This window comes from Cupressus sempervirens, chromosome 8 (genome assembly GCF_028749045.1).
Source record: "Cupressus sempervirens isolate cs-2001-9-10 chromosome 8, ASM2874904v1, whole genome shotgun sequence".
Lineage (NCBI taxonomy): Eukaryota > Viridiplantae > Streptophyta > Pinopsida > Cupressales > Cupressaceae > Cupressus > Cupressus sempervirens.
The window spans coordinates 471,236,500-471,251,582 of NC_143125.1; the positions used below are offsets into that span (position 1 = coordinate 471,236,500).

Here is a 15,083-nt window from a genome sequence, read left to right on the forward strand (position 1 = left end):
TAATGTGTTTGGCTTGTGGGGGGGCATATGGTGGTGTAGATGAACGGTAGAGGGGGATGTACAAACAGTGCACCAATATTGCCGAAGTTAGATTTAATGCAAAAAAACAAGAATCATTGCCAAAGATTGAATTGCCCAAACACAAAGAGAGCTAATCAATTTAACACGATTATTTCTCCAATTCACAAAAATTATGGTGCTCTGATTTGCCAGATATGAGCGAAGTATTATAGGCAATGGAATAGGGTGAGGGTTGAATCCCACCGAAACTGGAAAGCCAAGTAGGGAATATCTTTCACTCCCGAAATAGCAAACAATACTGAACTCCAACAGGAATTTGCAGTACAAAGATAATAATCCAAATCACATACCAACTACTACCTACATGCCATGCTTAAATACCCTTCGGAGGAACTTCTTGAGGGTTTACAAAGATAGCCAACGGCCACGCCTATGGAAACAATTAAATTAAAATGGGTTTAGGATATACTAAATCAATCGGAACCACAAATACACATTATTAACTTGGGCCGCATCTTAATTAATTAAAGTAACTAATCAAAGGTCCTTTTATTATATTATTTAAATTCTAGGACTAATTAATTAATTAATTAAATTTAGTTATTACATTAAAATTTGGGGACATGACATAGTAGATTGTTAAATCTTTTGACATTAAAATAAATGATCAAATGAACTCGGAAGACCATGTGTAATAGCTTTCCGGAAAGCTCTTAGCAATGCACTCCAAGCCCAATGCTGAAACGACCAAAATATTGAAACATGTTATCTTACTAAAAATAGTATGTCAAAAACTATTTGGATTGGCCTGCAATTGAAAATGCCCAAGACAAAGCTCACAAAGATCGTTTGAAAAGTCCAAGTTAGCCCGCACAACCATGGCAGAAAAGGCTAACAATGCATCGGGAATAAGGGCCTAGGAAAGAGGACATTACAACCTTCTCTCCCCACACTATGAATATTAATATGGTTCTATAATCTATATGAGGAATATCCTATTTGAATGAATGAAACTTCCTATATTTAAATTTTTTTCTCCTTTTTGACTGCTATCCCCTATTGTCCCCTAAAGAAAGACAGCCAGTCCCCTTTTGTCCTGGAAAGGCATCCTGCTATCCCCTACCATCGCTGTCCCTATGTCTGAAACATTGTGGAATGTGTTTAACTTTAAAACCACAAACTAAAAGTGCACTAGGAGAAAGATGAGCATTAAGTAAGAATGTGAATAACGAATCTCCATCTAGAAGAAAAGATTTCTACTGACATGTATGGTTCATAAAGATTTAAAGTTTTATTATTGGCTATGTACTTTTAGATCATCTCTATCCTTAGTGACTAGGGGGTCAAATATATGCCACCAAAAAGTGTTTCTGGGTACCCCTGTATTGCGGTTACATTTGCTAGAGGATCTAGTTTTGTGCTTTTGCTGCATAGCGCTCAAATCAGCCTGTCATACAGGCCTGTCCATAAATTGCTTGTGACTGTGATATTGCCATTACATTTTCTTTAAATTGTCTTACTTGTCATATATGTTCATCTTCAAAGGAATTTTCTACATGTTGCTTCCAAGTCAAATTAGAATGTCAATCAATTAGACAGCCTTACCAGTGAAGTGAGCTATCAGACTTTCAAATCTATGAAGGACCTGCCTTTCTATGTAAATCAAATCAATGTTCACACAAGCTCAATGCCTTTGAGATACAAGAAAATCCTTCCAGAAAACAGGTAAAGTCCTCTCAAAATATTTAGCAAATTTAAGAAGTAATAAACCTAATCTTGTATGTTTGTAACCAATTTCATCTATTCATAGCTACGGATGATGATCTTGCGTAAGTGAAATAAGAAGATGCTTCATTCAAGGAGCATGCTGCTCAATGCAAACTGACCATTTTTACCTCAGAAGCTCAAACAACAGCAATCACATCCAATCAACCTGAATGCCGAGAAGAATAAATTCCATGGATCTGACCAATTTCATGTCAAGGGTTTAGAAATTAGAATATATTGTGCAGTTTATTGTTATGGTTCACTTGACGAATGATAAAATTAAGTCTCCTAAATTATTTATTATTGCTACCACTTGATGCTCTATATCTTCATTGTTACACGTGGACTTCTCATATTAGGAATAATATATTTATTATTATTTATGGTTTCCTTTAGTGAGCACTTATCCTTTGTTAAAGATTTCAGTTTTCATATACTTAATGCACTGGATTATTTTTCCTGATAAGTTGTATTTGTTATAGGTTTTGTCAAAGATGTGTTCCCAGCCGATCATTGTGTACATACCAGAGTCTGAGGTACTGCATTTAATTGCTACTTGTTCTATTAGTGATTCTGGATATGCAACATGCTATTTTTCTTTTAAAATATTATTATAAGAAACTTGATGCAATTTTCTTGCAACTTGTAAGTTAAGAGCATGGCAGATGCTACATCTACTCGAATCTTCATGTCTTTGTTGTTGTTCTTTGTCCATTTAAGTTTCTCATTTTCCTTATTTGGTATAGGTACAACCTTTTCAGCAAATGAGTCTAATCTTCTTCTCTTAGTGCCATTATTATACCAAGTTCCTAAGAGACGATATTTGTGGCTTCCTCAAGTCTATCATCGAATCTAATTCTGCTCAACACTTTGGCTTATTTAATTTCTTTTGATGGCAATTAGATTTTCTATTTGGTGTTATCTAATCTTGATCTTTTCTTCAATGAGGCTTTGATACCATATTAAAAGTAATGCTCAGATTATAGGTAGAGGTATTTTTAATGTTTCAATGCAATAGATCACAAATAGAGGTTTTTTTAAATCTTTCAATGCAATAGATCAGAATTAACACTATTTAATATCTTTTCACTCTGATATAATTCTCTCTTTTCTTTTTAGTGACATTCTAAAGAAAATAGTGCAGATCTATATGTATATATTTTGAATCTGATATGTGTGTGTGTGTGGAGAATTGTAATAGCTCTCAATTGATATTGTATGTGTTCTCCAAGAGCATTTCAATTCAATATGTAGAGGCATGTCTTAATGTAGAGACATGTCTCTATGTGAGTCATTCACATAGGGACATGTCTCTACATTGAGACATGCCCCTTCCCATTTAATGGTTGTTGTTTAATAGCGATTACTGATCGACTAATGTGTTGTTAATACCAATTAACCATATCTTGGTAAGTTCAAATTATAACATGTGTGATCTACAAGGCGATATGTTCAAACACATATATATGTTCGATCATGTATGTTACTGTCATTATAACCAGCAAATAATATGTATAATCGACTTGTAAAGACAATTAATCATTTTTTAGATTGAAATTGAGAGATTGAACTGATCTTTACCAATAATGATATTATTAATATTTATTGGATAAATAAAAGCACATGACATATATATTCGTGTGTGTGTGTGTTGTATGTATGTATGTATGTATGTATATATGTAAATATATGTAATGTCCCTTTTTTGGCAGGGCTCTACAGTTGTTAGAGTCAGTTCATCATAGCGACCCTCGTGAGTTGACAATGTGATTTGAGGGTCTTAATGGTGGATTGACTATTTTTAGTAAGTCCAATTTAGGCAATTGCCATATTTGGTAGTGCAAATGGTGGCATTGGTAGTTGGTCATTACTTGCATTGGATGGGGTTATTTATTGCATAAGCTCATATTTATTAATTAATTATTAAAGTTTATATTATTATAATGATACTTCATTATTATCATATGTTATAAAGTGATGTTGTGTTGCTGAAGCTTCTTAAGTGGAGTTTCATTTGGGAAACAAGTGCCTTTGGGGGATTATAAATATGAGTTCATTGTGAGGGAAGAGAGCATCTAATTATCTATTTTTCTTTTGTTGTCTTTGTGATGATGTTTGAGTTTGATGGTTTTCTATGCCCATGCTGAAGTATAAGGGTTTTGGTTTTGAGTTTTGCATTGATTAGACAACTGAAGCATTGTGGATCAATTTCTAAGTATTGAGTCTTCCATTTCTGTGATCCTGTTTCTTTGGAAGAAATCTTTGGTGGATTGGTTCTTAAGATTTATTTTATCTTCTCTTACTATAATAATTGTGATTGGGAAGAATTGGTGTTTGACGTTTGAGAATTTGAAGAATGAATTCTGAAGTAAACACATGGTATCGCTGCATATTAGAGCAACTCCTATTCTTGCAATTGGTTAAGTTTGAATTTGCAGTCTGGAGACCCAAGTTTGTGATTTAGCGTGGCATAGGGCACTGTTACTACAACAAATTTAATATGATTCCCTCTTAGCATCAGGAGCAATTCTCGGATTGTATCAAAGGCCTGATTTCTCTTTTGTTGGCATTGGGGTTTGAAAGCTCGAGTGGAGTCTTTTTAATTCCAGGTGGCTTTGAGAAATAACATCATTTCTAGATGCACAAACCTGCACTCTTTAGTGTTCCTGTAGCTATTCAGGGGCCAATATTAGCTCAAAATTTGGGGCATGCGTAGTAGGGGAGATTATCATTTTTTGGGTGGATAATACTACTTGGTGTCACTGGTTTCATTACACCACTTTGGCATTATTTTTGCTGCTGGCAGATCATAGTATCATTAGGTATAGTTGTAGCAATCAAGCACTGCTATATCTTGGCGTCCAACCTAGTCTAGGCGGCATTGCATTTCTCTGCTGCGACTTTTGGAAAAGCTGGTTAGTTGTTGTGTAGCCATTACCTCGTTTATTGTTTCATTTTGCGCATAAATGTGTCATGCTCAATAAATGAGAATTGTGCTACGACAATAAATAAAGTGGGAATTGCTCACGTATTGTTACCATTATTTTGATATCAATTTCCTGTTGCGTTTTGTGTGTACAGTTTAAATTGTGTAAGTTGCGAAATTAATTCTTATATTGGCATTGGCATTACATCTAGTTAAATTCATCTATTCATTAAAATTCATATGCGCTGAAGATCAAGTTTACTCCCAAAGTGTTTGACGAAATGCCAAATAACTAAATAAATAAGAAAATTAGTGTTTGTCAAAGATAGAGCTAGCCAGGGTTATTATAGTGGTATTAGAGCAAATTCCTACCAACCTATAGGAATTGGGCTCAAAGTTGTTTGATTAGTGTTTAGTTAGAGGTTGTCAACTTTTGATTTAGTATTTGGCACTTAGTAATCATGGATAGAGATGAGGTCTATTCTAGGTAGGCACTATACCCAAAGAAATCTCAGGGAGCAAACAAATGCGCTAATGGAAAGCATGGAAAGGCTTAAACAACATAAAAAAAATGGATGCAAGGTTCTCAGAGTTGATAATAATTGAAAGGGCGGCTATGTACATTGATTCTTTTTTAATAGGTCTATGAAAATGCAAAGAGATAGCATGGATATTGGTTCTGATTTGCATGACAGCAGTGAAGATTTTTGGCATTGTGATGATATAGTGGTAGTTACAGATGTGCAAGACATTCCTTTTGAGTTACCATATGCCAGTGCTGAGGTGTTGGACACATTGGATGAAGGGTGTTATTGGAATTCATGTCAGGATGAGTAAGACATTGTAGTTGTTGACATGTGTTCCCAGGATCATGCATTTGATGGCGATGTAGGTAATTGAGGTATGAACATGCAATGATATTGTCATATCAACAACTACTTCCATGAAAGATGAGTCATTTTGTGAGGTAGTTAGCGATAGTACCTTAAATGTTCAGGTGTGTGTTGCTAAGAGTACATATGTTATTGATTATGAGTTGAGTGATGTAGAGATAATGTTGTGTTATAATATAGATCTTGTGATCCACTTTATGGAAAATTGTTTGTTTGAGAAGGATTCAACATTGTCTAATGGAAATCCACTTTTTGAGGTTGATGTTGATCACTCACCTAAGTGACCTGAGTGGAGCTAGGCTCAATTTACACCATCTACAGACAGTTCAATTTCCTTTAGCAGCAGTTGGCGATGTTTCTGTATTTATAGATTATGATGAGGATATGGGTGTTGTTGATACAATTGAGATGCGTGCATTTGTTGAGAGTAGCAAGAAACTCCATGTTGCACTAGGTTCTTCTGAAACTACATCTCTGGTAGGTGTTAGTGGTGAAGTTGAGTTTAGTATTTAGGATCTTTCTAGTGCATAGGGATTTCAAACAAGGCTCATAGCGGAGTTATGGGATGCATACACGATGTCGAGTACATATTGTTTTTGTTTTGACTCTCATGTGCATGATCCTTTTTAGGTGCACAGTTCAATTGCACATGTGTCAGATAGTGTGTATGGCTGCTCACTTTGTGCAGCTGGGGGAAGCAAGCTTTGTCAGCTTACCAAGTTGCTTCCCTATGAGATGTGCATTCCTGTGACATCTACAATCAGATTTGATTCAGTTTAGCACGTTCAATCAGTTGTATTGATGATGATGTTACATGAGCTAGTTAGTGATGACAAGGATGTCGAGTGCTTCATAATTTTAATGTGTTGTCAGATTGCTTAAGGACAATCAATCTTGAGGAGGGAGGACTGTAATGTCCCCATTTTTTGTAGGTCCTTGCAATTGTTTGAGTCAGTTCATCATAGTGACCCTCATTAGCTGACATTGTGATTTGAGGGTCTCAATGGTGAATTTACTATTTTTAGTAAATCCAATTCCGGCAATTACCATATTTGGCAGTGCAGATGGTAGCGCTGGCAGTTGGTCATCACCTGCATTGGATGGGGCTATTTATTGTGTGAGCTCATATTTATTAATTAATTATATTATTATAATGACACTTTATTATTGTTATATGTTATAAAGTGATGTGTTTGTGAAGCTTCTTAAGTGGAGTTCCATTTTGGAAACAAATGCCTTTGGGGGATTATAAATATGAGCTCATTGTAAAGGAAAAAAAATCTGATTATCAATTTTTCTTTTTTTGTCTTTGTGAGGATGTTTGCGGTTGATGGTTTTCTATGCCCTTGTTGAAGTATAAGGGTTTTGGTTTGAATGGTACATTGATTCTAGAGCTGAAGTATTATGGATCAATTTTTGAGTGTTGAGTCTTCCATTTTTGTGATTATGCTTCTTTGGTGGATTAGTTCTTAAGATTTATTATATCTTCTCTTACTATAATAATTGTGACTGTGTCATGTCCCCATTTTGGGGGCAATTTGATTTAATTAATTAAATTAATTAAGTTGTCCAAAATAATGAATATTTTATGAGGATGACTAATTAATTATTTTAATTAAATAAATAAGTGGTATTAATTTAATTATTTATAAAGTTATCAAATAAATAAATATTAAAAGGTAACTTTATATTTAATTAATTTAATAAAGTGACTTGAATTATAAAATATTTTATAAAGTCACTAATAGATAAAATAAAATAATGTTCTAGAAGCTTCTGGAGAAAGTGGAGAAAAAGAATAAATAGGCACCCCGGGGCTTCATTCTAATCATCCAAATTTGTTGTTGTTGATGTTGATGTTTGTTGATGTGCATTGTGGAGCCTAGGGTTTCTGCAATAGTCACAACTGGCCATTGAGAACAAAAACTCTCAATTGGTACGCAATTTTGAGGGTGTGAAATATCACTTGAATTATTGCAGCTAGGAGGAAGATACTTTAGTCTTCTATTTGTGCTACATTGGGAAAAAATATTTGAGTACAAAAAGCAGGCCGAAAAAGCAGATCGAAAAAGCAGGCCGAAAAAGCAGTTCGAAAAAGCAGGCCGAAAAAGTAGATCGAAAAAGCAGGCTGAAAAAGCAGTTCGAAAAAGAAGGCCGAAAAAGCAGTTTGAAAAAGCAAGCCGAAAAAGCAGTCCGAAAAAACAGGCCAAAAAAGCAGAACTAAAAAAGCAGGCCGAAAAAGCAGGTTCGGAAAAGCAATCCAAAAAAGCAAAGAAAATTATTACAACCATCTACAATCAGGGACAGCAGCTAGAGAGGCACGACTTGGGCACTTGAGGAGGTTATTTTCTGTTTAGTGGTATTGCAATACATCTATGCCAGGTCTGTTGTGTATTTTCATAGATGCCTTTCACTATAGAGTGCTGTTGTAATTGTCATTTCGTATCAGACCTATCATTCATTAATAGATACATCATTCATTTTTACATTCCTCATAATGGTATCAGCTATCCATGGCTTTAGTTGTATTTAATCATGCATGTGATTAGCGTACTGCTGTAGGGGAGTATTGAAGTTAGATATTTAGTGTTGCATTAGTTTTCACTGGCAGCTATAGGTGCATATTACTTTACCAGCAATCATCATATTTTGATATCTTTGTAAATGCCAAGAGTCTTGGCTAACTTATTATGAATATTGTATTGAATACTCATTCTCAATTAAGGATATACAATTGCTGGTCATTAATAGTTGTCTTTAAGCATTAATATATCATTTTTTATCAGCTAGTTAGCTTGCATACCAACTGTTTGTTAAAATACCAGTTGGCTGTAGGTGATCATTTTCATGATTAGAACTCATATATGCATTCACTATTGCCAAACTTAGTTGCATATTTATGTTAGGTCATTGTTTAGACAATTTGGAGTCTTTTGTAAGCATTCTCTTTGAGGCAAATCCAAACAAGAATCACTGCAGCAATCTGAAAAGTTATATCAGTCAGAGGACCCTTGCTTGCAAAGTGTTTGACAAAATGTCAAACAACTGAAGTATAAAGATCTTTGGTGTTGGAAGAAGTTATAACCTATTGGGGTTATTACAGACTAGAAAGAATTGGTGTTGGAGAATTTGAAGAACGAATTCTGAAGTAAACATATGGTATCATTGCCTATTAGAGAAACTCCTCTTCTTGTAATTGGTGAAGTTTGAATTCGTAGTCTAGAGATCCAAGCTTGGGATTTAGTGTGGCATTGGGCACTGTTATTGCAACAAATGTGATATGATTCCCTATTGGCATCAGGAGCGATTCTCAAATTGTATCAAACGTCTGATTTCTCTATTTTTGGCGTTGGGGTTTGGAAGCTTGGGGGGAGTCTTCTTAATTCCAGGTGGTTGTGAGAAATAAAATCATTTCTAGATGTATAGACATGCATTCTTCAACATTCCTATAGTTGTTCAGGGATCAATATTAGCTCATGAATGTCTTTGTTTCTTTAAAATCCAACATCTTCAAAGATTGTGTCCCTTGTTAGCAAAATTGATTTTTGCCCAAGTATATAAATCCTATAAGCTTTAGATGCTTTACTATAGCCAAAAAATATTCCCTTTTTCCTTGAAGGGTCTTGTTTGGATCTTTGTTTTGTGTATGTGAATGTAAATAGGACAACCAAAGATTCTCAAATGGCTTATATTAGGTTTTATCCTTAGAAATGCTTCTTTGGGGTTTTCTTATAAAAAACGGAGTGAGGACATCTATTTTGAATTTAGACGGCAGTACTAGCGGCTTCAACCAAAAAAGAAGTATTAAGGTTTTGGTCATGCATCATGACTTTGATTGCTTCTACAATTGTCGTATATTTCCTTTGCCACCCCATTTTGTTGAGGGTTGTAAGGAATAGTAATCTTCCTCTTAATCCCAACATTATTACAAAAGGTTTTGAAGTTATTAGAGATATATTCCTGCCCACCCCCAATTTTCTGATCTTAGGGTTTTGATTCTTTTACTCGACATATTTTCTACCAGAGCCTTGAATTCCTTAAACCTCATAAGGAATTCATCAGACTCTTCACATTTTAGAAAATATATCCATGTTTTCCTAGAAAAGTCATCTACAAAAATAACATAGCACAAATATCCTCCTAAAGAAGTTATCGTCAAAGGTCCGCATAAATCTGAATGAATAAGTTCTAATACATCTTTAGATCTACTTTGCTACTATGAAAGGAGCCTTTGGTGTTCTTTACCAAGGCACAACCTTTGCAAGTTTCTTCATGTTCTTTAAGTTCAAGTAGACCTGTCACCATTTTCTCTATTGAAGGCAGAGAATGAAAGAGGAGATGTCCTAATCTTCTATGCCAAATCTCACATGTATTAGAAGATTCATGAATGAAGGTTTGAGAAGGAGACGTGCAAAGTTTGTATAAGCATCCATGTCGAACTTCTACGGTCTAAAGTTTCTTGATGTTTAAATTTTTGGGCCATGTAAGAACTTTAACATTCATGAAGGTAATTCATAGTGTAACAGGGATATGACCAGCTCACCCCCATAAAAAAAATCCCAACATCTTGGAGATAGAAATTCATCGAGGATGAGGGGACATTGTTTTGGCATCTCCAGCAGCCCCGCTAGTCATACGTCATTTTGGCAGAGATGGGGGGAATTTCCCAATGTTCACTTGGAGACAAGGGATGGGAACAAGTCCCTTGACCCCTTTAGGGGACGGTTGGGTGCCCCCTGTCCAACCAAAAAAAAAAGTTCGTTTGAAAAAGTAAAATATTTTTTAATATTGTATTGGGCATATTGAATATCATATCATGCTGCTCAATATAATCATCTTTATGATGAGATACTCAAACTTTTGATATCTATGACTATTATTGTTTAATATTTATATAATAGAAGTTAGAATTCTTCCATTTTCTCATTCAAGTATTTAAAATTTAAATATTTATTGCTTAATCTTGAATGCTACACTTTCATCTCAAATGTTCAATGTTCAATGTTTAGGTATTTTAATTTTAGTAAATAAGTATTTTACATCTTTATGTCTTATATTGTGATACATTTTTTCATAACTAGCATTTTAAGTGACACATTTATAGTATATAGTATATATACATCTTGCCCCGCCTCTGTCCCCCAATTGAGGCCCTTGTCCCTCTATCTAGATGTCCCTAGTCCCCCAGGGCGGTGTTATTATGGTATTTCGATATCCTTTGTCTTCAAGGGCTGAAATGAAAACTAAATTATGTTTAATACCTAGTACAAATAATACACATCATTTGAAAAGAGATAATTGATTTTAATTGTATAGTGCAAGTTCTTATTCCTTACATAGGGTAGTTGGAATCATCTCCAATTGTAACTTCATCATGTAAGTTTTCCACCAAGCTATCTCGGTGTTCTCTAAATCTTGTGATATGACGAGATGCTCCACTATCAATTACCCAAGTGTTAAGACTAGTACACATGACTTGATAGTGTTGAATAAAATACAAGTCTTTCAGAGTCCTCCTTTGAGCTTGCCTTACTCACTTCAGCAATGGAAGCTTGAGTTTTAGACCTGTTTGGACACTTCATCACATAGTGTCCATATTTGTCACATCTAAAACATTGTACTTTAGACATGTCCCTCCTTAGATGATGTAAAAACCCCAACCGGTTATAACTTTATCAAACACCAAATTCTTTTATAATTTAGTTGTTTGACATTTTGTCAAACACTTTGCAAGCAAGCTCTGATACGACTGTAATAGCCCGATTGGCTCTCAAACAATTTGTGCTAAAGAATTGATTTTTTTTTTTCTTTTTGTTCTAGAGATTTTGCAATTTTGATACAACAATATAGCATCAAACTAGAAGATTTTGCAATAATAATTTCAACTCAAATATTTAGGTATTACATTAGTAATACACAGCTAAAACATTCTAGATTTCAATATCAACTTAGATATTGGGTATTTTCACAAAATACCAACAACCCAATTGATAAAATATCCCCTATTATCTAAATCAACAATACCCCCAAAAATTAGAAGTTACAATCCATGAACTTACAGGTAAGACATGCCTTGAAACGCTCTAAAATGAAGACTAGTAGCAACAAAGTATTCTTTGACAAACAAATGCAACTGCAGATTTGGAAAATACGCTCCCAAAGTGCAGATAGAAAATAACACCTAGCAACAACAGATGTAAATTGGCACTCAACCAACTCTAAATTAATTAGCACACAATTTGATAAAACAATTCCAGTGAATCCCTTCACAAACTCCAGAACAACCTTCAACAACAAGAAAAATTAAACTTCTCCTTAGCAACAGTTAAAACAGTAGGAGAAATAACAAATCGTATACCTCAGCACAATTTTCCAAGCAATCTCAGAATTGAATCTACAATACTTTAGTTGTAGATCCCAAACCCTTATACTTCAGTAATGGCACAAAATTTCAGAATTTCAGAAGTGTCACAAAGACAAAAGAAAAATAAGATAATCAAATGATTGAATGCTTTACTCATCAAATGGGCTCATATTTATAATTTCCAAATGGCACAATGTTTCCCAAATGAACTTCACTTAAGAAGCTTCCCACACACAACATTAAAATATAATGAAATGCCATTAATATAATTTATTAATTGCTTTTGGCTCAAAAAATGACCTTTTCCACCATAACTTAATATTTTGACATGTAAGGCCACTGTTTCTTGTTCGCACGATTTGAAACTTTTCGTACCGGTTCCAATGAGCTATGATACTAAAGTGACCAACCAACAACACCAAGAAAAATAGCAACTTCAGTGTATTTAGATGAATTGTAATAATAATTCACCCATCTTGCGAAAACATCTGAAGAAGATTCTGAATTGAAATCTAACAACACCAAAGTGATCCTAATGATGAAAGACAATGAATGAACCTAACAGGGTGACTTACTATAAATAGATGCTCCCTCCAAGATTCTTGGAGTCCAAATTGGAAGCCCGAAATAAAAACTAAGAGCATCACAGAACTCCTCTAACTCAACTGAGCTCATCGGAACCAACAATTTGACTTACTATTAATAATAAGTCCCTCAAATGGAGCCAAAACACACCATAGGCTATTGAAAAGCTTATAACCCCACAATAGGACCCTCAAATCTCACTGTCAACTCACGAGGGTCGCGATGGTGAACTGGCCAAGTCAACTGCAGGAACCTACTAAAAATGGGGACATTACAGATGAGTGTTTTCCATTTGAGTCTTTGTCTATCTTCCTTTTTAAGCTTCCTCTCTTACTCTTCTTGTGAGAATGAGAATTTAATACTTGGATATCTTCACTAGTGGAGTTTCAATCAATCCCTCTTGTGATCAGCCTTGACTCTTCTTGAATGCAAACAGTTTTTAAACGATCAAACTTAGGAAGTTTATATTGAGCACTTTTCCCTTGAATGAGTGATTCCCAAGATGTTTGGAGTCCATTGAGAGCCAATATGTTAATTCCTTGCTATTAATTATGTGACTGAGGGTAGATAGCTGACCACTTAATTCTGTTATTGTTACTAAGTAAGATGTGACGCATTCTCCTTTGTTCATTTTCACATTGTGGAGTTGTTTTAGAGCAAGAGCCCTACTTGTATTATTTATTTCATACATGCTTTCTAAGGTTGTGAACATGTCATATGCAGTAATTTTGTTATGATTAGAACTATATGATTCTTTACAACATCCACTAATATCTTCATGACTTTGTTATTGTTTTTAATTCATTGACATTCTCACTGTCTTCGCTAGGCATAGATGTTTTCTTTTCCACAAATGAATTCAACTCGTGTTCTTTTAGGGAAAGCATTATCCTAAATTTCTAAGATACGGAGTTCAGTGCTCCTTCAAGTCGATCCTCAAATCTGATGTCATTCACCATTTTGTAGAGTATATAAAGAATTCTAAAGATATTTAATGGTGTTGAGGATATTAGCCTCATAGGACATTAAAAGCAAATATAATATATATGCATTGTTCTTTCTGTGTAGAACTGACTGTAATACTTCTCATATATATATATACACACATATATAGATGTATAAAAATCATAATCTTACATTATTAAAATAACTATGTCAGTTCCCGAGCAGCATATAATATCGTCCATCTTTCATATGAGACAATTCTGTTGCATTTATGATAACATATGTAAATCGCACACCTTCCTCTTGATTGGGTATCTAATATATTGATAACACTTCATGATTGGGCATTATGAACATTTCAATCATTGACACTGTTGTTAACCACCACGTGGTTATGAACTGGTGTGTTTGTGTACAATATTAAATGTGTGTAGAGGCATGATTACGTAGGGCCATGCCCCTACAAAATCATGTCTCATACACAAAATATATTTCATTTAGAACTGCAGAGATATATCAATAACCATGGCATACACATCTCAGTCTAAATTTAGAATAGCATCAATACATTAAATAAATAAGTTAGATCTGTATCCCTGTACAAGGAAGATCTGCTGACATAAAAGAAGAATACAAAGAGGAAATATAAGTTAGGTTGTCTCCACCAACTAAGGTCCAAACTTTACTAATGGCAGTTTAGATGATCTCTTATAAATCTGATTTGGATCTTCCTTATGCTGGTTCTAGTACCACGTTAAAGTTTTGATCAGATTTATATGTAATAAGAATTTTACATTTTAATCAATATTCTGCAGATGTATATGCTTATTTATTGCAATTCGAACAATACATTGTTCAATGTCCTTTGTTGACCACAATAATAAACTTGGATATATATCAATATCAATTTGATATGAATTTATAGCGACCAATTATTATCTCAATATCAATATCAATCTAAGATATGTTGCTTAGATATATTAATAAGAAATTGCTGAATCTCTGCTTTGCTTTTGCACTTGTAGATTTATGTACATTGCCAAGAATGAAAACAGCCTCCAATATGTATATGATCGAAGGGCCATATATTCCATAGAGACATGGTTCTACGTGGACCATATGGTCTCATGTAGAGTCATGTCCCTACATGAGACATGATTTAATACTTTATGTTTAACAATAACAGCTGGTCATTAATATATCTCAGCAAGATTAACATTAATCATAATCGATATTCAATGCAACCATACACACATTATTATCGAGATGATAAGATCAATATGATCATTGATTATATATGTATATCTTTAATAATATAATCACTATTATATATATAATCAATGATTATCACTGACTAAAATCATAACTAACAGATATTATAATGATGAACAGAATCATCTTATGATGTTGCAGATAATCAAATCAGTGGAGGATAGCAATCAAATGTTCAAAATGGATAGGCCAATTATACATTTGATTTCATCGGTTAGATTAATACGACCGAAGCTACAAATCATTAACAATTATATGGATGCTAACACTTGTAAGGAAATGTGTAACCAAAAAATTACCATTTCCATAT

The 15,083-nt window shown here is 34.1% G+C and overlaps 1 protein-coding gene across 1 annotated transcript in view; it reads left to right on the forward strand.

Moving 5' to 3' along the window:
- LOC149543275 (Cysteine proteinases superfamily protein) overlaps positions 1 to 15,083 on the forward strand; it is a 118,141-nt gene that overhangs the window by 93,054 nt on the left and 10,004 nt on the right. Inside the window, exon 7 of the mRNA XM_089798120.1 lies at positions 2,271 to 2,324. Within this exon, the coding sequence (XP_089654246.1) occupies positions 2,271 to 2,324 (54 nt within the window). The remainder of the gene's footprint in view (positions 1 to 2,270; positions 2,325 to 15,083) is intronic.